The sequence below is a fragment of the Dipodomys merriami genome, unplaced genomic scaffold (assembly GCF_024711535.1).
Source record: "Dipodomys merriami isolate MVZ:Mamm:240054 unplaced genomic scaffold, mDipMer1.0.p SCAF_19, whole genome shotgun sequence".
Lineage (NCBI taxonomy): Eukaryota > Metazoa > Chordata > Mammalia > Rodentia > Heteromyidae > Dipodomys > Dipodomys merriami.
The window spans coordinates 6608999-6629839 of record NW_027203270.1 but is presented as its reverse complement, the minus strand read 5'-3'; the positions used below and the strand labels follow the sequence as shown (position 1 = coordinate 6629839).

Sequence of the window (20841 nt, the reverse complement as noted above, 5' to 3'; positions counted from 1 at the left end):
GGGGGGGGAAGTCCAGTCGTGGGGCCTGAACTCTGGCTCTGGGCACTGTCCCTCAGCTCTTCAGCTCAAGGCTAGCGCTCTACCACTTAAGCCACGGCGCCACTTCCGGATTTTTTTCTTTTTGCTTATGTGGTGTTGAGGAATTGAATCCAGGGCCTCAGGCATGCAAGGCAAGCACTCTACCACTGAGCTACCTCCCCAGCCCTGTTTATTGCTTTTTGGTGGTATAGGGATTGCGAGCTTACTAAGCTGTCTCTAGCCCTGCTTTTTGCAGATTACTCTGGAGATGGGAGTCTTTTACCAGGATTGTGCTCAACTCTATCCTCTAGATTTCAGCATTCTCAGTAGCTAGGATTATAGGCATGAACTACCATTGCTGGCATGAAATTTATTGATTGATTGATTGATTTTTTATTGTGAAAATACCGTAAAGAGGAGTTACAATTACATGGGAAAGATAATGAGTACATTTCTTATCAAGCATTGTTATTGTTGTCTCCTCCTTTGTTTCCCCTTCCCATCCCTTCCTACCATCCCCCCCTTGGCCTCCCTCCTGCCAAAGTTGTAAAATTCGTTTTTCCACATTAATGACTTGTACATCTCATTGTTGCAATAGTGAAATTTATTTTTATTTTGTAAATTGTGTGTGTCTGTGTGTGTGTGTGTGTGTGTGTGTGTGTGCGCGCGCGCACACACACAGATGGGGTTTTTGTGTGTGTTTGTTTTGCTAGTCATGGGGCTTGAACTCAGGGCCCTAGGCACTGTGCCTGAGCCTCTTTACACTCAAGGTTAGTGCTCTACTACTTGGGCCACAGTATCACTTTGCTTTTTCTGAGTAGTTTATTGAAGACTTTTCTGCCCAGGCTGGCTTTGAACCATGATCCTCAGATCTTAGCCTCCTGAATAGCTAGGATTACAGGCATGAGCCACCAGCATCCAGCTTAAAGTATATTTTTATTACTGTACAAAGTGGTTATAATTCAACAAATTTAAACTAAAATGCTGAGTAAGTTCATTGCCTATATTTAATGAAATTCACATATTTATGTCACATCGGTTTTAATGTCAGGTTCCTCCCTAATCCTAAACTCATTTCAAAGACTAGAATTACTTCAAAGAATTTTCTGCCCTTATCCATATAACTAGTTACAAGTAAAAAAAAAAAAACATGAAAGTATTCATATCAGTATTTATACAAGTTTTCTCTCTCTCTCTTTCTCTGTTTCTCTCTCTCTCTCTCTTTTTTGGTCTGTCATGGGGCTTGAACTCTGGGCCTGGGTGCTGTCCCTGAACTCTTCAGATCAAGGCAAGCACTCTACCACCTGGGCCACAGTGCCACTTCCGGTTTTCTGGTAGTTAATTGGAGATAAGAGTCTCATGGACTTTCCTGCCTGGCCTGGCTTTGAACTGCGATCTCAACCACCTGAGTAGCTAGGATTACAGGCGTGAGCCACCAGCACCCAGCTAGATAGACTCTATTGCTCAAAATCTGGAAGTTTATACTATTCCCAGCAATGTATGAGTATACATCCCCACATTTGTTAAAATATAAATTTTATTTACAATTTTTATATAATTAATTTATTATGAGTAATGATAAAACTGTGCTATGTAAAAATTATTTGCTATACTTGTGATTCATGATATGGGGGCATGCTATATAGCCTATGAGCATCCTACAAAGGCCCAGCTAGCCTTAGACTCTTGAGTCTTAGCATTACAAGTGTGTACTACAATATCTGGCTTTGTTCAAATGACTAAAAAATTGGATGCATAAAGTTCACGTTTAAAATTGTTGAAATAGAGCCAGGCACTGGTGGCTCATGCCTGTAATCCTAGCTACTCAAGAGGCTGAGATCTGAAAATCTTGGTTTGAAACAGCCTGGGTAGAGCACTAGCGTTGACCACAAACGCTCAATAACAGCTCCTAAGCCCTGAGTTCAAGCTCCATGAGTGACAAAAAAAAAAAAAAAAAATTGTTGAAATATGATTGTAAAGTAAATCCTTTCAAGCTGGGTGCCGGTGGCTCATACCTGTAATCCTAGCTACTCAGGAGGCTGAGATCTGAGAATCATGATTCAAAGCCATCCCGGGCAGGAAAGTCCGTGAGACTCTTATCACCAATAAACCACTAGAAAACCAGAAGTGGCGCTGTGGCTCAAGCGGTAGAGCGCTCACCTTGAGCTGAAGAACTGAGGGACAGCACCCAAGCCCAGAGTTTAAGCCCCACGATCAACTAAAAAAAAAAAAGTAAACCTTTTCAAATAACTTATTTATTAATCCAGATGTAGGTAAACATTTATATCAACATATGATTTCATGTTTTTTTTGTGCCAGTCCTGGGGCTTGAACTAAGAGCTTGGGCACTATCCGAGGGTTTGTTTTGTTTCGTTTTTGTTCAAGACTAGCGCTTAAGCCACAGCTCCTCTTTCAGCCTTTTTAGTGGCTAAGTGAAGATAAAGAGTCTTACAAATTTTCCTGCCCAGGGTTGGCTTCAAACAGTGATCCTCAGTTCTTAGCTTCTTGAGTAGCTAGGATCACAGGTGTGAGCTACCCGCACCTCATTTCATGCTTTTAAGATTAGCACAGTACCAGTTTTATATCCTAACAGGACCATCATGGTTAATACTTAACTCTTTGAAACAGAAAATTCTACAGAATCTTTAACAAAAGATCCTCTTCTATGCTACTTATAGAAGACATTATTAGCTATACTTACTGGTCTAGGTAGGGCCAGATTTGCTCCATACCAGTGATAAAGTGCTCTCCATACAGGTTCTGGAACCATTTCATAATCTCTTCCATGGATCAGCTGGGGAGTTCGTTTTAATCGTCCTCCTTCTAATGTTAATGATGTGGCCTTACAAAGAATGAAATGTAAGTATTGGTTCTTAATATTATAAAGTCTTGGATACTAACAAAACAGACATATCATATGTCACTACCAAGTAGTTGCTTCTGATAACCAACCTACCAACCCTCCCTTCCTTCCTTTTTAAGTGGTTTTGAAGACCTATAGCCTCCTGCTTCATATCACTGAGACATATATCCCCAGTCTAGAAAATTGATGTTCATTTACTTATTTTGTGGCACTAAGGGTTGAACTATTTAATTTTCTTTTTTATTTTTTTAAATCCTGGGGATCAAACCCAAGACGCTGTACTTGCAAGGCAAGCACTTTGCCACTGACCTACATCCCAGCCCAGAAATGTGGCTTTTCAAGGGGAAACTTTGGGAAAGAAATCCTATATACATTTCAATATTTCACAGTAGCTATCCAAGAATGAAAATATTTCTGAGGCTCACTATCCTACTTCAAATATGAAGTCACAGACTTTTCTCACAGAAATGTACTATGCAAAGAAATTTCCATCTACTATTGAATTATATGTGTTACTCTAAATGAAATCGGCATTTTTTATATACTAACTCTCTAAAATATAATTTATTGGCAACATAAAAATAATTTAGGGGTAGCAATTGTCCAAAAAGAAATGTACTCTTTACCAGCCTTAGTAACTGTAACCCCTCTGTAATCACCTTTATAATAATAATGAAAAAAAATCTGTTTAAAGTGAGTAATTTTATCAAATTACCTACCTTTACTGGTTCTTGAGTTACTAGTGGCTGGTTATCAATAGCTCCTGGTTTCTGAGGATTAAGGTGTAACAGAATATTCCCATTGGCTCCTAGCAAACACTGGTTGTTATTGTCAGAAGTGTTATGTTGTCGAGCAAAGCATATATCTGTCCCTGGTGTGGCAGAATACAAAAAGCCTATAAGGGAAAAGAGTATGCAATTTCTTATTTTTAGTTGTTATACATACATAGATTGATGATATATAAACTCAAATGTCCATGTTAAGTTGATATTATTAGTTTTGATAATAATAAATTTCAATACAGTTTTAAGTTCTAATAAATGTGTAATGATAGGCGAGGCAGTAGGTAAGATAACATTAAGTAAAATAAAAGCTTTCAAAATTATTACCAAGTGAGTTATTTGGTCATTCTTCAAGACTATCTAATAATTTATGGTGAGAATTACAAATCCCCTGACAAGAAGGAAAAGAGATTTGGCTAAGTACATGGGCTAGTTGTTCTTAAATTCTTTCTTCTACCTCCAAATGTTTTAAATACTCTTGATATAATATATTGCAACAGGAAGTAGCTAATCTAAAGGGAAGAAGACAACTCCAACAAAAAATGTTATTCCTTAATGTATCTGTTTAAAAAGAAGGCACGGTCTTTTATAAAAAGATGTTTTTATTAGCATGCATTAGTTGTACAAGGGAGCGGGTTTCATTATGACATTTCTACACATGAATACAATGTGTTCTGATCAAATTTTGCCCCTCTATCATTCTCCCTTATCCCTTTCCCACTTCCAAAACAATTTATAGGTTTCACTGTTCTATTTATATGCAAATAAAGTACTGAAATCATATTAGAAAGCATGATCTTTACAATAGGAAAATATGCACAGAGAAAAGATTCACCATGGCTTAGAATTGTGAACCTCATGTGGTTATAAGGTATTTCAACTCGTTATTCCTGTGTAAATTTCTTTTCTTCTTTGTTGGTATAAAGGCTTGAACTCAAGGCTTTGCACTCTTGCTCAGCTGTGTTCTACAACTTGAGCTACACCTTCAACCCAAGTTTTTGCTAGTTTACTGGAGATAAAGTCTCACGGATATTTCTGCCAGGACTGGCTTTAAACTATGATCTTCCAGGTCTTAGCCTCAATAGCCAGGATTAGGAGGTGTATCAGCCACTGACACCCAGTTTAAACTTCCTAGTATAAATTACTTTGTAACCTTCTACTTGTGGTAACAGAGCAAATACAGTGAGCACATACTAAACCAACCTTAGATATAATCTGTTTGGGGCTGGAGTATTGCTCAGTGGCAAAATGTTTACTCAGAATGCATCACATCCTAGGGTTCAATTTCCAGAATTAAAAGAAAAAAGTAATTTGTCAAAGCTGATCAGAGTACTTCTAACACTGTTAAGTGATCCTTAGAGAAAAAAAAATAGTAGATTCTACAATAAACTTTGTAGGAAAAGGGTAACCTTGACAACTTTCTTATTTTCTTCATAGGAAGGAGAAAAATGTCCAAGAGAAAATAACAGAGTAACAATAAATGTCCTGCTCATTTAGCAGAAAAACAGGGATCATCTCAATTCAGTTGGTGACAATACCGAAGCATCTTCCTCAGAAGTATATAGCTACTACTTTATATTTTGTAAATACAAAGGACTAAAGGAAATTACTTATTATTTTATTATTTTAACAAAATATTCTCCAAATTCAGATCCAAAGTGTCCATACAATCTGGTAAGAGGGTTCATTTAATCTAAGAAGGTTCTAAAAATAGAATATTTTACTTTCTCACTTGTCTTTGCAAATCTAAATTTATTGACAAAAAAGACTGAATAGGTAAGTAGAGCTATAATTAATGGAAAATTTAAAAAATTTCACAAGACTAATAAAGTACAATGTAGAAAAGGTTTATCTGTAAAGCTGCTAATTATCTAATAATATTAAAGTTGACTATTTCATTCAAAACTTTTTCTGTGAATGGAAGGCTGAAGCCTAGTACCCCACCCACGACACTCTACCAAAGCTGGCTCAATTTAAAATTAACCATGACTAATTTTAAGTCAAGTCATATTTACCACTGCCTGCAGATTCTGAGGCTTCAGATGCAGTAGAAATGTTGTCTGAAAATTTTTCTTCTGAGGTATTCATGTAACTGAGGTTACCTCCAATTCTATCATCACCCTGCTCTATAGGATGTACTGCTGCACCAAACGAAAATTTTCCTCCATTCATAACAGATGAGGGCTCAATTACAACAGGGTTGGCATCCTAAGATTACAAAGTCAGAGAATAATCAAAAATGAATGATCTGAAACTGTAACTTTTAAAAGATGAACCTCAAAAAATCAAGCTCACAATTATTTATTATTTCATCTTTCTGGGGCTAGCAAGAGTCATTTAAAAACATTCAAAGCCACACTAAGAATATTATAAAGCCAGAAAAGTACTTCAAAATAAAGACTGGTGCTTTACTCTAATATTCCTATTCTCTATCTATAGTCAACATTTATTACCTTAATTCCAAAGTACATGACTGTCAAATTAATACATTTTTACATTGGGAAACACTTGTGCTGGGAATGTAGCTAAGTGGTAGATTGCTAACATATGGGAGATGCCGAGTTTAATCCCCAGAACCAGAAAATCAAACAAAAACAACAAAAAATAACCCTCTCTCCTCCCTCTTCCCCTCTGCACACCCCCTGCAAAAAAAGCCCCATGGGGGATTGGAGGAGGAGAGAACAGACCTAGTTATTTAGGGAGTTCAAGACCAACCCAGGCTATATGAGATTTGTCTCCAAAAAATACAGAAATGCTGGGCACCGGTGGCTCACACCTGTAATCTCAGCTATGCAGAGGCTGAGCTTTGAGGATTACAGTTCAAAGCCAGTTCAGGCAGGAAAATCCATTAAACTCTTATCTCCAATTAACCACCAGAAAACTGGAAGTGGCTCTGTGGCTCAAGTGGTAGAGCGTTCACATTGAGCTGAAGAACTCAGGGACAGCACCCAGGCCCAGAGTTCAAGCCCCACAACCGACCAAAAACAAAAACAAAAAGCAGAAATAACTATTATCCTCAATCCTTTCCAAATATAAATAACCCCTGCTTTCATTTTACACTATTCATGGAGGGAATGAAAAATCTAGTTATTTGACCTTATTATGTAAAAATACAAATGTTTCTGAAAAATAATATCCAAAATAGTATACTATGAAAATAAAAAGCAGAGCTGGGAAAGTGGCTCAGTGGTAGAGTGCTTGCCTTGCATGCATGAGGCCCCGGGTTCGATTCCTCAGCACCACATAAGCAAAAAGGAAAAAGAAAAGCCGGAAGTGGCGCTGTGGCTCAAGTGGTAGAGTGCTAGCCTTGAGCTGAAGAGCTGAGGGATAGCGCCCAGGTCTAGAGTTCAGGCCCCGTAACAGGACCAAAAAAAAAAAGAAAGAAAGAAAAGAAAAAGCAATTTTAAAAATAAAATCATCTTTTACAAGTAAAAACAATGCCCCACAAACCTACACACATTTGAAAACTTTAGCTGCAAAAGGAAAAGGACTGAAGAACAATAAAATAGATAATAAAATTGGTTACCAAGATCAATACTAAATAATGACACAACAGAGAAAATTAAATTATAAAAATTTTGGTTAGGAACAATATAGCAAATACAGTAATGCTATATACCAACTATCTCTCTATAAATGGAGACATTTGATTTCTGGCATTTCAGTTTTCCAATTGTGGAAAAATAAACTTTCAAATTAGACTCCATAATATTAAAGCGTGAGAATTTTTTCCTTAACTCTTTAACTAGAAGAATTGATTACCTTATGAAAATTGAATTCTAATATTGAATATGAAATTTCTTTTTTTTTGGGGGGGTCCGGTTGTGGGGCCTGAACTCTGGGCCTGGGCACTGTCCCTCAGCTCTTCAGCTCAAGGCTAGTGCTCTACCACTTGAGCCACAGCGCCACTTCTAGCTTTTTGCTTATGTGGTGCTGAGGAATGGAACCCAGGGCCTCATGCATGCAAGGCAAGCACTCTACCACTGAGCCACCTTCCCAGCCCCTCTTTTTTTTTTTTTGAGTTCGGTCATGGGGCCTGAACTCTGGGCCTGGGCGCTGTCCCTCAGCATTTCAACTCAAGGCTAGCACTCTGCCACTTGTGCCACAGCGCCACTTCCGGCTTTTTTTTTTTTTGCTTATGTGGTGCTGAGGAATCGAACCCAGGGCCTCTGGCATGCAAGGCAAGCGCTCTACCACTGAGCCACCTTCCTAGCCCTGAATATGAAATTTCTTAAATAGGTAATTACCCTTTCTTACCAACAGCCTCCAACATTTCAATGGAAAAGATGAACTAATGAAGGAAATATAAATGATATAGTTGAAAGAATACATCCTCTATAGTGTGTAGGCTGGATCCCAGATCTTCTACTCTGAGGAAGACATTAGGGCTTCTTTTTCACTTAGCACTAAGTTCCTCATAGAAAATATGGTTACCATATCATTTTCCACACAGGGATGCTGTGAGAATTGAGATATGAGTGGCCTAATATACACAAATACCCTGTGTCCAATATTACCTTTCTTGCAGGATGTTGAAAGTAAATAAATTTATGTAGAAGTTTATACACAGAATCTAATCATATAAATATTACATTTCAATTTTTTCAATGTTTATGTAAGTTGGAATATTTCATTACTGGTCATTAGTTATACAAGGTCTGATGGAGTTGGAATTCCTTTGACAAACACAAGATAATAGGAATCTAACTCACGTATTTGACATATTCTTTCCACTGTTGCCACCACTGCATGGAGATGATAAACCAATTGTGTCCTGGCTGCAGACCATACCTGCTTTCTCGTTCTAACCATCCTCTGTACATACAAAAGAAATTCAGTACATCAAATGAAGTTGTGTGAAACAAAGGACAAGACCCACACTTACCATTGGAAGTTCTAACAAACAGATATATTTGGGACACAATGTCATAAGTTCAATTAGTGAAACATTGTTTCCCTTGAAAAGCCAACTTCCATAGTCATAGAGACCATGGAGATTTGTCTCCAAAAAATACAGACATGCCAGGCACTGGTGGCTCACACCTGTAATCCTAGCTACTCAGGAGGCTGAGATCTGAGGATCACAGTTCAAAGCCAGCCCGGGCAGGAAAATCCACATAAAAATAATCCTATTTAGGATAATTTATGAAATATCAAGTTTGCCTGTTATAAGTGTACAATCAAGTATTTAAGTAAACATGTTTTTTGTACATTTTTTATTGTAAAAATGCTGTACAAAGGGGTTACAGTTACATGAGCAAAGTAATGAGTGCATATCCTATGGAGCATTGTTGCCTCCTCCTTAGTTTTTCCCCTTCCATCCTTTCCTTCCCACCTCCACAACTACTTCCCCTCCCCCCTCCCCCCTCACACCCTGCAGTTGTAAAGTTCATTTTCAACATAGTGCCTTGTACATCTCATTGTTACAATGGGTCAACCTGTATCCCTAATCATTTTGTTTTTTCCCTCCCCCTCCCCAAATTAGAGAAGCATATATAAAAGATGCAGGGCACCAACGTGAAATACAGTGAAAACAGGGGTTATGCCATGGGGGAGGAACATACAAAGAAAAAAAATCACATAGTACATTATAAATACATTAGAAACAATAGCAAGAAAGAAGAAAATATTTGTGTCTCTATCTTGGGGTTCATTCTTTTTAACATCATTTTATATGGTCATATGTACATAGCTTTTGACCTTTTCTGCTTGTCCTAGATATGTACTAGTTATTGCAAATAAAGGAAACCATAGGATCTATGTTTCAAAAATACAGAATGCTTCATGAATTTGTGTGTCATCCTTGGGCAGGGGACATGCTGATCTTCTCTGTATCATTCCAATTTTAGTATATGTGCTGCCAAAGCCAGCACAAGTAAACATGTTTATAGATATGTACAACCACATCCATAAACCAGTTTTGGACTATAGAGAACATTTCAATCAACCCAAAAAGATCACTTAGGCTTCATGCCAGCAGTGACTGCTTTGAACACAGCACAAACACTTTGAGGATGCTACATAACAATCACAACCGTTTGCTATAGAAGTACAACTCCAGCGGCTGAAAGGCAATGTTCCACTCACAATGGTTTCAATAGCTTATTCTGAACCTTTTTTTTTCTTTGGTGCTGGTCCTGGGGCTTGAACTCAGAGCCTGGACACTGTCTCTAAGATTCTTCTTCTCAAGGCTAGTGCTCTACCAGTTGAGCCATAGTGCCACGTCCAGCTTTGAGTAGTTTATTGGCGGTAAGGGTCTCATATACTTTCCTGCTTCGGGTGGCTTCAAACCGTGATCCTCAAATTGCAGCCTTCTGAGTAGACAGGGTTACAGGCATGAGCCACCGGTACCCAGATTGTACTAGACTTTCTCACACTGTAAGCCTCAGTGAACTCTCAGTGTACTGTGGAAGACCATGTAGCCATTTCCTCCCATGTCAAAGGGGGTGCACTACCCTTGGTGGACCAACAGAAGGCTTGAGACTGGTAAACAGTCATTTACCACCATGACTAGTGACATGAGAGGCTATGTGCCATGACTGTTTCAGACACCTTTGTAACATCTCCTTTATTGGTTAAGCAGCAGGCTTTGGGTTTACTTTGGGGCCCATCCAGGAAACGCATTCCTGGGCTACCCCCTGAGATTGCAACATTAGGCTGAATAAATGGCTTATCTTGAGGGGTCTTTTCCTGCTCTTGGTCTGTATTATCGATAGACTAGACTGAAGTGTTAGCATGAAGAGAGGACAGCAGAACAGAAGGGAAACTATAGTGGTAGCAAAGGCAGTAGTAGGAGCAGGAGCAGCAGTAACAAGAAGAAGGCAGTTGAAAGGTTCCAGATAGCAGCAAGGGAGGGCAGAAATGACAGAAAACAGAAGAATGGAGACAATATAAAAGTGAAGATGAGATGCTGTGGGCCTGGATCTCTGGAAGAGTTCCAAAGAGGAACCAAGGTCACAGGGCCAAGGTCTCAGACATGCTAGACCCAAGAGCTATTAACTTCAGCTACATCAAAGGCATATCTCAGTCCGAGCTCTAATAATTCTTGCTGTCAGAGGCCAGGGATTCTGACATCCTAGACCTAAGACTGTATCATTCAGTGCTATAGGACTGATGCTACCAGCACCAAAAGCTTGTACAAGAGCTGCAACACAAAAAGGTGCTGCCTGCTGTTGTCTACTGTTACAGCCCACTGCTGCTGGAAGGATTACAAGAGCTACCAAGTGGTGGGTCACTGGTAGTTGAAGTGTAGGCAATCAGGCCCTTATTTCTGAGGGTTTGGAGCTTTAGGCCTCTAAGTCTGCCAGTCTAGCCCATCTTTGCCTACTTACATGTGTAGAGCAACAGGACCCAAGTGAACTGATTTGTAACCATGTTAGGACTTGTATATCGATGGTTTTGCTTTCACTACATGCCATACAATACACCTCCACTTATCCACCTTATCCAAGGTAGCCTCTACTGCCTCCACCATGGCCATAACCACTCCAGCCATCAGGCATCCTATACACTGCTCTACTCTAACTGTTCTCTATTCCTATTCTTCCAACAGAGCCATATACTTTCTGATTATCCATTCCATCTCTGTTGTATTCTCCCATTCCAGAACATCCCATTCCAAAGCTGCCTTCATGGACATAATTCAACAAGAGTTCCACTTAGCACTGTTGCATGTTGTTTTTATTGTCAAACATGGGAGTCCACTGAATGTTCATGTGTAACAAAACTGTATAACTTATTTGCCATCAGCTCTAATACCAATATTTTGTGATTTAGTGATGAGAAGCAATTAGCAATGTCATTTTCAGTTGCATCTCTTGTTAGGTACAACATTCTGAACTTGTATTTTCAGGTTCACCACAGCCGTAGCCTCCTGCACCTTTTTCCAGCTCTTATTTTGTTACCAAAGCCATTGTTCCTATAGCTATAATTATTATAGCTACCACAGTTACCAAAAGCTCCATACTTCCACACTCAACTCCTTAATAAACCTCTCTTCCTCTATATAATATGGTGTGGATCACTGTCCCAACAATTTTCTTAGTAAATTTTAAAATTTTTTGTTGTTCTTACTACTTATAAAGATCTCAACTTGAAAGAATTAAAATATTTCTTCTTTGCTACTATCAAATGGCATCTCAGAAAGTTGTACTGTCCTATATCACTGGTGTCATTTGGACCATTATGTATCATAATTAGACTTAAATGATCCTTTTACCATTACCTGTTGGGCAATGGTAACACAACTCTGGCGGCAAACAGGTCTAATCATGAACAAGTTTACCTGAGACAGTATTCTCTACAATAGCTAAGGAAGCTTCCAGTTCTCCATTTTATAAATGGATTGTTGAGCTATAGGAGTTTTTTATATATTATTACAACTTCTGGACTCTTACCAGATACATGATTTATAAATATTGTCCCTCATTCTGTAGGTTATTTTTTCAATTATAAGTCAACTATTACTATTATTATTCTTTGTGCGTGTGTGCCAGTCTTGGGGCTTGAACTCAGGGCCTGGGCACTGAATATCAAGGCTAGTGTTGTCCCAGATGAGCCAGGCTCCACGTCTAGATTTTTGGTGGTTAATAAGAGATAAGAGTCTCATGAACTTTCCTGCCTAGGCTGGCTTCAAACTGTAATTCTCAAATTTCAGCTTCCTGAGTCGCTATGATTACAGATATGAACCACTGATGCCTGGCTAAGACAATTACTGTTGTTGTTGTTGTTGTTATTATTGCCAGTTATGGGGCTTGAACTCAGGGTCTGGACCCTATACCTGAGCTATTTTTGCTCAAGGTTAGTGAGTGCTCTACAACTTGGAGCCACAGGCCCATATCTGACTTTCTGGTGGGTGCTCTACAACTTGGAGCCACAGGCCCATATCTGACTTTCTGGTGGTTAACTGAAGAAAAGAGTTTCACAGACTTTCCTGCTTGGGCTGGCTTTGGACCATAATTCTCAGATCTCAGTTCCTGAATAGCTAGGATTACAGATATGAGCTACCAGTTCTAAGCTTGGCAATTATTTTTTGATGTATGAAACTTAAAATTTTGATCAAGTGGTCTACCACTGAGCTACATACCCAGCCTTAGTGTGGTTTTTTTGTTGTTGTTTTATTTTGGGTTTTTTTTGGTCGTGGGGCTTGAACTCTGGGCCTGGGTGATGTTCCTGAGTTCTTCAGCTCAAGGTGAGTGCTCTACCAAGTGAGCCAAAGTGCCACCTACAGTTTTCTGGTGGTTAATTGGAGATAAGAGTCTCATGAGCTTTCCTGCCCAGGCTGGCTTTGAACCGTGATCCTCAGATCTCAGCCTCCTGAGTAGCTAGGATTACAGGTGTGAGTCACCAGTGCCTGGTTCATTTTTTCCCTTTTTAATGCTGGTCCTGAGCTTGAACTCAGGGCCTGAGCAATGTCTCTGAGCTTTTTTTTTTTTGCTCAAGGGCAGCACTCTACCACTTGAGCCACAGTGCCACTTCCAGCTTTTTTCTGAGTAGTTTATTGAAGATAAGAGTTTCATGGACTTTTCTGCCTGGGCTAACTTTGAAACAAAATCCTCAGATCTCAGAATCCCAAGTAGCTAGGCTGCTATGTGCAAGCCACCGTATATAGCTTCCAAGTATAATTTTAAAAGAATTTTATTTCTAAATTAACCTAGTCCCTTGACTTGGAAAATGCTTTAAGGAATGGTTTTACAACAATACTTAAAGTGGAACATGTTACTACTTAGTAATCAAGATATTTTAAATATTAAATATAACAAGAATATATACACATATATAACAAGAATACAAACACACACACACATACTCTCTCTCTCTCTCTCTCTCTCTCTCTCTCTCTGTTAATTTACCTAATAATTTGTCCTTCTTCTTCTGGAGTAGCTGGTCTTAACCCAAGAACTATGTGACATACCTAGAGAAAAAAAAACAACGTAAATTTTATTGACTGGTGCCATTGACTAAACTGTATATTTCATACTGTATTCAGAAAATCCTTTTTTTTTAAATGCCCATTTGGGGCTTGAACTCAAGGCTTGGGAGTTGCCCTCAATGCTAGCACTTAAGTCATAGCTCCACTTTCAACTACTTGGTGGTTCACTGGAGATCAAAGTCTTATGGATTTTTGCTGCTCAGGCTGGCTTTGAACAGTGATCCTCAGGTCTCAGCCCCTCCTAAGAAGCTAGGATTACAAGTGTGCACCACTGGTGCCCTGCAGAAGATCCGTCTTTCAGATGAGTATCTTAGCAATAGGTATCAATGATCTAGTGGAATAAAATTTAAGTTTCATTGTGTTTTTAAATTTAATACTTTAAAAAATAGGGGCAAATTCCCAAATCTCTAAAAGAAGAAAAAAAAAAGGAAAAGAGAAAGTAGAAGGGAAGGAGAAGAAGAATGGAAAAGTATGAAAGAGAAGAGGAAGCAAAAAAACAAAAACAAAAAAAATGGCCAGGTATGGTGGCTCACACCTGTAATCCTAGTTACGCTGGAGGCTGAGATCTGAGGATCATGGTTCAAAGCCAGACTCTGCAGGAAAGTTTATGAGACTTTTATTTATTTATTTTTTTGGTTGGTCATGGGGCTTGAACCCTGAGCCTGGGCACTGTCCCTCAGATCTTCAGTTCAAGGCTCTACCAATTGAACCACAGCACCACTTCCAGTTTTCTGGTGGTGTACTGGAGATAAGAGTCTCACTGACTTTCCTGCCCAGGATGGCTTTAAACCATGATCCTCAGATCAGCCAGCTGAGTAGCTAGGATTATAGGTGTGAGCCACTGGCACTTGGCTTTATCAGGCACCTGGCTTTATCAGACGCTTATCTCCAATTAAACTCCAGAAAACTGGAAGTGGAGTTGAGGCTCAACGTAGTAGAGTACTACTAATCTTGAGCAAAAGAGTTCAGGACAGTGCTCAGGCCCTGAGTTCAATCAAATCCTATGACTGACAAAAAAAGAAAAGAAAAGCTTGTTACAGCCTAAAACAGAAAACATACACATGAAAACATACATGTAAAAACATGTCACAGGTGGTCAGTGAACAAGTTTCTATAGAATACAAATATGGAGAACATGATACTTACTGGGTTTTAGGGTATGGAAACATCCAAGTTTCACAAATATTACCAATTTCAATGATTATAGCAGTTTACATTAATGTCAATAATATGTGAAAAATTTACTTGCTTTTATCACCAACAATACATTATATCACTTAATAACCTTATATGTTTATGAAAGGGGCTAACCTCTTTTTTTTGTTTTTGTTTTTGGGTTTGTTTTTTTTTTTTAAATCAGTTGTGGGGTCTGAACTCTGGGCCTGAGTGCTGTCCCTCAGTTCTTCAGGTCAAGGCTAGCGTTCTACCACTTGAGCCACAGCACCACCTCCAGCCTTTTCTGCTTATGTGGTACTGAGGAATCGAACCCAGGGCCTTGTGCATGCAAGGTAAGCAAGCACTCTACCACTGCACTCTACCTTCCCAGCCCGGGGCTAACCTCTTTGGTTATTATGTTAATAGCTGTTTAAAACACTTCCTTAGCCAACATGGTTCTGTTTTAAGTTTATCAGATTGTATATGCTTTAAATATGTAACAATGATGAACTATCAAGAAGAGACCAGTTTCCATTTATTCTAACACAGCTGGGTAGCAGGTAAGTTATCCTCTACTTAAAACAAAAGGTTGCGAAGTGGCGCTGTGGCTCAAGCAGTAGAGTGCTCGCCTTGAGCTGAAGAGCTGAGGGATAGCGCCCAGGCTAAGAGTTCAATCCCCACGACCGACCAAATAGGGAAAAAAAAAAAAAAAAGGTTGTAATAGGCCTAACATTCCAAATCATTCAAATCTTCACAAGGGTGCTTTCACAAGGAAAGAAAAACAAAACAACCCAGAATAACCTACTATTAAATAAACTTAAATATTTATGAAGAAATACAAAAAATGGAAAAGGAGTGTAAATTATTTCTTAACAAAATCAAAAGCAAGAGAACTAGTTTAACTGAATAAAATTAGGTAAGCTCAATGGCTTAATGTTCAAAACTCTTGTATTTCCTTCCTTCCTTCTCTATTTTAGTTGGGTCTTCTAAAGAATAAAGTAAAGGAGCATTTGTGTATGTGTGTGTCTTTGTTTAATTTGTAACAAAGCCTTACAGACTGGTACAAACAGTAAATCCTCTTTTGCAACCCAGAACTCATTGTTGATAGGAGATTTGGGTACATGTAAGAAGGAATATGAAGGGCTGGGAAGGTGGCTCAGTGGTGGAACGCTTGCCTTCCTTGCAGACATGAGGCCCTGGGTTCGATTCCCCAGCACCATATAAGCAAAAAGAAAAAAGCCAGAAGTGGTGCTGTGGCTCAAGTGGTAAAGTGCTAGCCTTGAGCTGAAGAGTTGAGGGACAGCGCCCAGGCCCAGAGTTCAGGCCCCATGACCGGATGCTCCTGGCCCCTCCCACCAAAAAAAAGGAGTATGATTCCTACAAGTTGGCATTGTGAGGGTTTGTTAATTCACACAGGTTGCTCTGACAATAATATTGATGTAAAAGCAAAAAAATAAAAATAAAAATAAAATAGCCTTGTAACAAGGATCTCTCAACTAAAGAGAATGTATACTTTGAAAATTTCACAGTTACTATTTTCTGTTCATACTGTCTTACTATTAGGAAAGGCCCTTTTAAAAGACAAGAGGCCAGGCGCTAGTGGCTCACGCCTGTAATCCTAGCTACTCAGGAGGCTGAGATCTGAGGATCAGGTTCAAAGCCAGCCCAGGAAGGAAAGTCCATGAAACTCATCTCCAATAAACCACTAAAAAACCTAAAGCGGCACTGTGGCTCAAACAATAGTGTTTGCCTTGACCTGAAGAGCTGAGGGCCAGTGATCAGGCCCAGAGTTCAAGCCCCACAACTGACAAAAAAAAAAAAAAAAAGACAACAAGTGGCTGGGAAGGTGGCTCAGTGGTAGAGTGCTTGCCTTGCATGCATGAGGCCCTGGGTTCAATTCCTCAGCACTACATAAGCAGAAAAAGCCAGAAGTGGAGCTTGGCTCAGGTGGTAGAGAACTAGCCTTGAGCTGAAGAGCTGAGGGACAGTGCCCAGACCCAGAGTTCAGGCCCCACAACTGACCCCCCCCCCAAAAAAAAAGACAACAAGGGCTGGAGGATGTAGTTCATTGGTAGGGCACTTGCCTAGCATTCATGAGTCTGGAGTTGACCCTCAGCCCTAGGGATGTAAGTAGGGGAGTAGGGATATAAAAATGAAAAAAAAGTGGGGCTGGGAATGTGGCTTAGTGGTAGAGTGCTTGCCTAGCATGCATGAAGTCGTGGTTCGATTCCTCAGTACCACATAAACAGAAAAAGCCGGAAGTGGTGTTGTGGCTCAAGTGGTAGAGTGTCAGCCTTGAGCAAAAAGAAGCTCATGGACAGTGCCCAGGTCCTGAGTTTAAGCATTGGCAATAAGAAGAGGAGGAGGAGGAGAAACAGGAGGAGGAGAGGTAGAAGAGGAAGAGGAAGAAGAAGAGTAGTAGTAAAAAATTATGTCTTCTACAATTAGAATTATTTTCTATATGTCTAAATGCTGCTTTGAGTTATAATAAAATAAGCAACCATATTTCCATTCTGCTTTCCCATTTCCCACATCACGATTTTGAGAAGATTCAGTGGTTACTTGTATCTATCTTACTATCCTTTTGGAGATGTACAAGATAATGTAATTCTATCTTTCCATAACATGATTTAGCAGCTTAGCTGTGATAACTGTAGCATTATATAGTGGAAAATAGTATTACCTCTGCTACAACTTAATACCTGTCGTTTACCTTAAACATACCTGGAAGAGAAGATTCAAAAATTCATTGGCAAGAACATTTTTCACACTCCAGATCTGATAGTCTTCTAGAGTAAGATGGCCTATCTGAAAATGAGACATTGAAAAGATCTCACGTTAAGTTAGAATACAGTCATGTCCCTGAAAGCAAGCCCATAATTCATATTAGGTACTATGTGTTCATCTAAAAACAAGCCAGTAGTGTAAGTTTACAGGTCATAAAACTTAGGCAAATTTCATTTGTGATTTTATTCAAGCAAGCAATAAAAGCAAAATGTTATTAATAATAAATTTTCCTCACTAAACTTGGGCTATAGCCAGGTGCTAGTGGCTTATGCTTGTAATCCTAGCTACTCAGGAAGCTGAGATCTGAGGATTCCTGTTTGAAGCCAGCCCAGACAATAAAGTCCGTGAGTCCTTGAGATTCTTGTCCCCAAGTAACCCCCAAAACCTAGACATGGAGGTGTGGCTCAAGTGGTAGAGCACTATCCTTAAGCAAAAAGCTCAGGGACAGCACCCAGGCCCTGAGTTCCAGCACATGCAAAGAAAAAAAAAAAACTCTGGGTACAACAAAATTATTTCTGCTTCAAAGGTTACCAATGAAAAACCATAAAGGAACACGGAGTGGACAAAGTGAACATTTACAAATTTTCAAACTAAGTAGTTGACTTTCATTTGCTAGTACCAGGGCTTGAAGTCAGGATGTTGGACTTTCTCTGCTTGTTTGCTCATAGCTGGCACTCTACTACTTAAGCTATGTGCCTCTAGCCTGGCATTTTTCTGGTTAACTGTAGGAATCTCTCAAGATTTGTCTGCTGGGGTTGGCTTTGAACCTCAATCCTCAGATTTCAGTATTCTGAGTAGCTAGGAAAACAGGTGAACTACCAGAACCCAGCTTAATCCTAATAATTTTATGACTTTCTTATGAGTATTTACCTTTCTCCAAATATTACTTTTCTATAAAAAAGCAACATTTTTGTTATGTCAATGTGTACAAAAATATATGTAAATATATATCAAATGTTTATTTCACACATTCAATTAATTTTTTTTGTTTTGTTTTGTTCTTGCCAGTGCTGGGGCTTGAACTCAGGGCCTGGGCATGTCCCTGAGCTTCTTTTGCTCAAGGTTAGTTCTCTAACACTTGAGCCAAAACACCAATTTTGGCTTTTTCTTATGTGGTACTGAGAAATTGAATCAAGGACTTCATGCATGCTAGGCAAGCACTCTACCACTAAGCCACATTCCCAATCCTCACTGAATGTTTTTAACTTTTTTTTTTTGGGGGGGGGGTCAATTGTGTGGCCTGGGCACTGACTCTGGGCTTTTTTGCTCAAGGCTAGCCCTCTACCACTTTGAGCCACAGCATTACTTCCAGTTTTCTACTGGTTAATTGGAGATAAGAGTCTTACAGACTTTCATGACTGGGCTCGTACCAAACAGTGACCTTCACAGTTCATCTCCTGAGTAGTTAGGATTATAGACATGATTATAGGCTATTTTTAAGTTTTTGCCATTTAATGATACTGTGTTCTCTGTTCATCATATAAAAACATGTTATATAAGGTTTTCAATTAATTATTATTAATTATTATGATTAATTATTGTAATTGTTTTCTATGAGACAACTACTATTTAGATTTACTAATAGCAATCTAAATGGTGGCAGTCAATTAACAAGATAAAGACATTTTCTTTTTTTTGACGGTATTGTGGCCTGACTCATACATCACTTTTAAGAAAACAAAACACAGCTGACTTCTGGAATCACTGAAGTGTGTATTTCAACTGCTATACCCAAACAACAAACATGTAAAGATTTAATAGTAAGAAAATCTTAATTGTAACCCCTCCTTGTATATCAACTTGACAATAAAATTTAAAAGAAGTAAAAGAATATCTTCCAAGCCGGGCGCTGGTGGCTCACACCTGTAATCCTAGCTACTCAGGAGGCTGAGATCTGAGGATCACGGTTCAAAGCCAGCCCGGGCAGGAGAGACCGTGAGACTCCTATCTCCAATAAACCACCAGAAAACCGGAAGTGGCGCTGTAGCTCAAGTGGTAGAGCGCTCGCCTTGAGTTGAAGAGAAGGACAGCGCCCAGGCCCAGAGTTCAAGCCCCACAACCAACCAAAAAAAAAAAAAGAATATCTTCCAAATCCATGTAGAGAAATTAAAGGGAAAGAAAAATGAAAAAATGAAAAATCTCACTTCTATTTTTCTAAGCATGTTTCTATTCAAAAGTTGAGGAAGGATGGTGCTGGTGGCTCATGCCTGTAATCCTAGCTACTCAGGAGGCTGAAATCTGAGGATCACAGTTCAAAGCCAGCCTGTGCAGGAAAATCCATGAGACTCTTGTCTTCAATTAACCACCAGAAAACCAGAAGTGGCATTGTGGCTCAAGTGATAGAGCTTGCCTTGAGCTAAAGAGCTCAGAGACAGTGCCCAGGCCCAGAGTTCAAGCTCCAGGACCAAAAAAAAAAAAAAAAAAAAAGTTGAGGAAGTATAAGCAAATCACTACATTATGCCTAGTATCACAGAATCTTTCTTATCATGACTACTTACTTAAATTGCTTGTTCGCTTATCACAAAGAGGAAGTGCTCTGAAGGGGTTTGTATGTTTTTCTCAAATCTAGTACAAGGAATTGAAAACATCTAGATCTATATTACAGAATTCCCCCAAAGGATTTCTAACTTAGATCTTTCATCTACACTCCCTAGTCTTCTGCACTTTTTATTTTTGAAACAAGGTGCTTCCTGCTTATGTGTTTACATGGACCAGAATCCATCTATTTTAGCTTCCTGTTATCTGGCCTAACAGGCATGCTCCACCAAACCCAGTTATCACTTATAAAGGGGTCTCGTTAGCTACCCTGCCCTGGTTGGCTTCAATCTGTAACTTTTCATATCTCAGCCTCCAAGCAGGTAGGACTACAGGCTTGAGCCCAACTACTCGCAATTTTTGAAACAAGGTCTTGCTTTTTTGCCCAGGTTGCTTGATTAATGCTTCTTACCATAGCAGAGATGACAGGCATGCAATGCATGAGCTTTTTCTGTTGAGACAGAGTCTTGCTGAGATGTTCTTGATCTGAGCCACCACACATAGCTAGGATAGACAAGCATGCCACCTCATCTAGCTATTTGGCATGTGTCTTTGAATCTTTGTGTCTGAGTTTGCCTGCAGAGTAGCTGAGATTACAGGTTTCAGCCACCAGAGTTGAACTAATCTGATTCTTTTATGTAGTCAAACTATACAGATAATTAAGGCACCTAGTCTCAAATATATTAAGGAACAATGTTCTTTTTTGTGTGCTGGTACAAGGGTTTGAAGTCAAGGTCTCATGTTAGCTAGGAAGGTAATATCACTGGATC

At 39.3% G+C, this 20841-nt stretch overlaps 1 protein-coding gene and 2 non-coding genes across 8 annotated transcripts in view; 1 reads left to right on the top strand and 2 right to left on the bottom strand.

Annotated features, from left to right (window-relative positions):
• Usp32 (ubiquitin specific peptidase 32) overlaps positions 1 to 20841 on the bottom strand; it is a 165703-nt gene that overhangs the window by 54793 nt on the left and 90069 nt on the right. For 5 of the 6 annotated variants that reach the window (XM_070027100.1, XM_070027096.1, XM_070027098.1 and 2 more), the window contains 6 exons: positions 17474 to 17557; positions 13515 to 13576; positions 8376 to 8478; positions 5679 to 5871; positions 3601 to 3776; positions 2720 to 2860 (listed from right to left, as the gene is read on the bottom strand). In XM_070027100.1, the coding sequence (XP_069883201.1) occupies positions 2720 to 2860; positions 3601 to 3776; positions 5679 to 5871; positions 8376 to 8478; positions 13515 to 13576; positions 17474 to 17557 (759 nt within the window). The remainder of the gene's footprint in view (positions 1 to 2719; positions 2861 to 3600; positions 3777 to 5678; positions 5872 to 8375; positions 8479 to 13514; positions 13577 to 17473; positions 17558 to 20841) is intronic. The other variant, XM_070027097.1, reaches the window with a different exon arrangement.
• On the bottom strand, positions 9430 to 9536 carry LOC138831225 (U6 spliceosomal RNA). The gene has a single exon (XR_011373172.1). It is a non-coding gene; the product is annotated as a U6 spliceosomal RNA (small nuclear RNA).
• LOC138831191 (small nucleolar RNA SNORA40) lies at positions 15761 to 15887 on the top strand. The gene has a single exon (XR_011373142.1). It is a non-coding gene; the product is annotated as a small nucleolar RNA SNORA40 (small nucleolar RNA).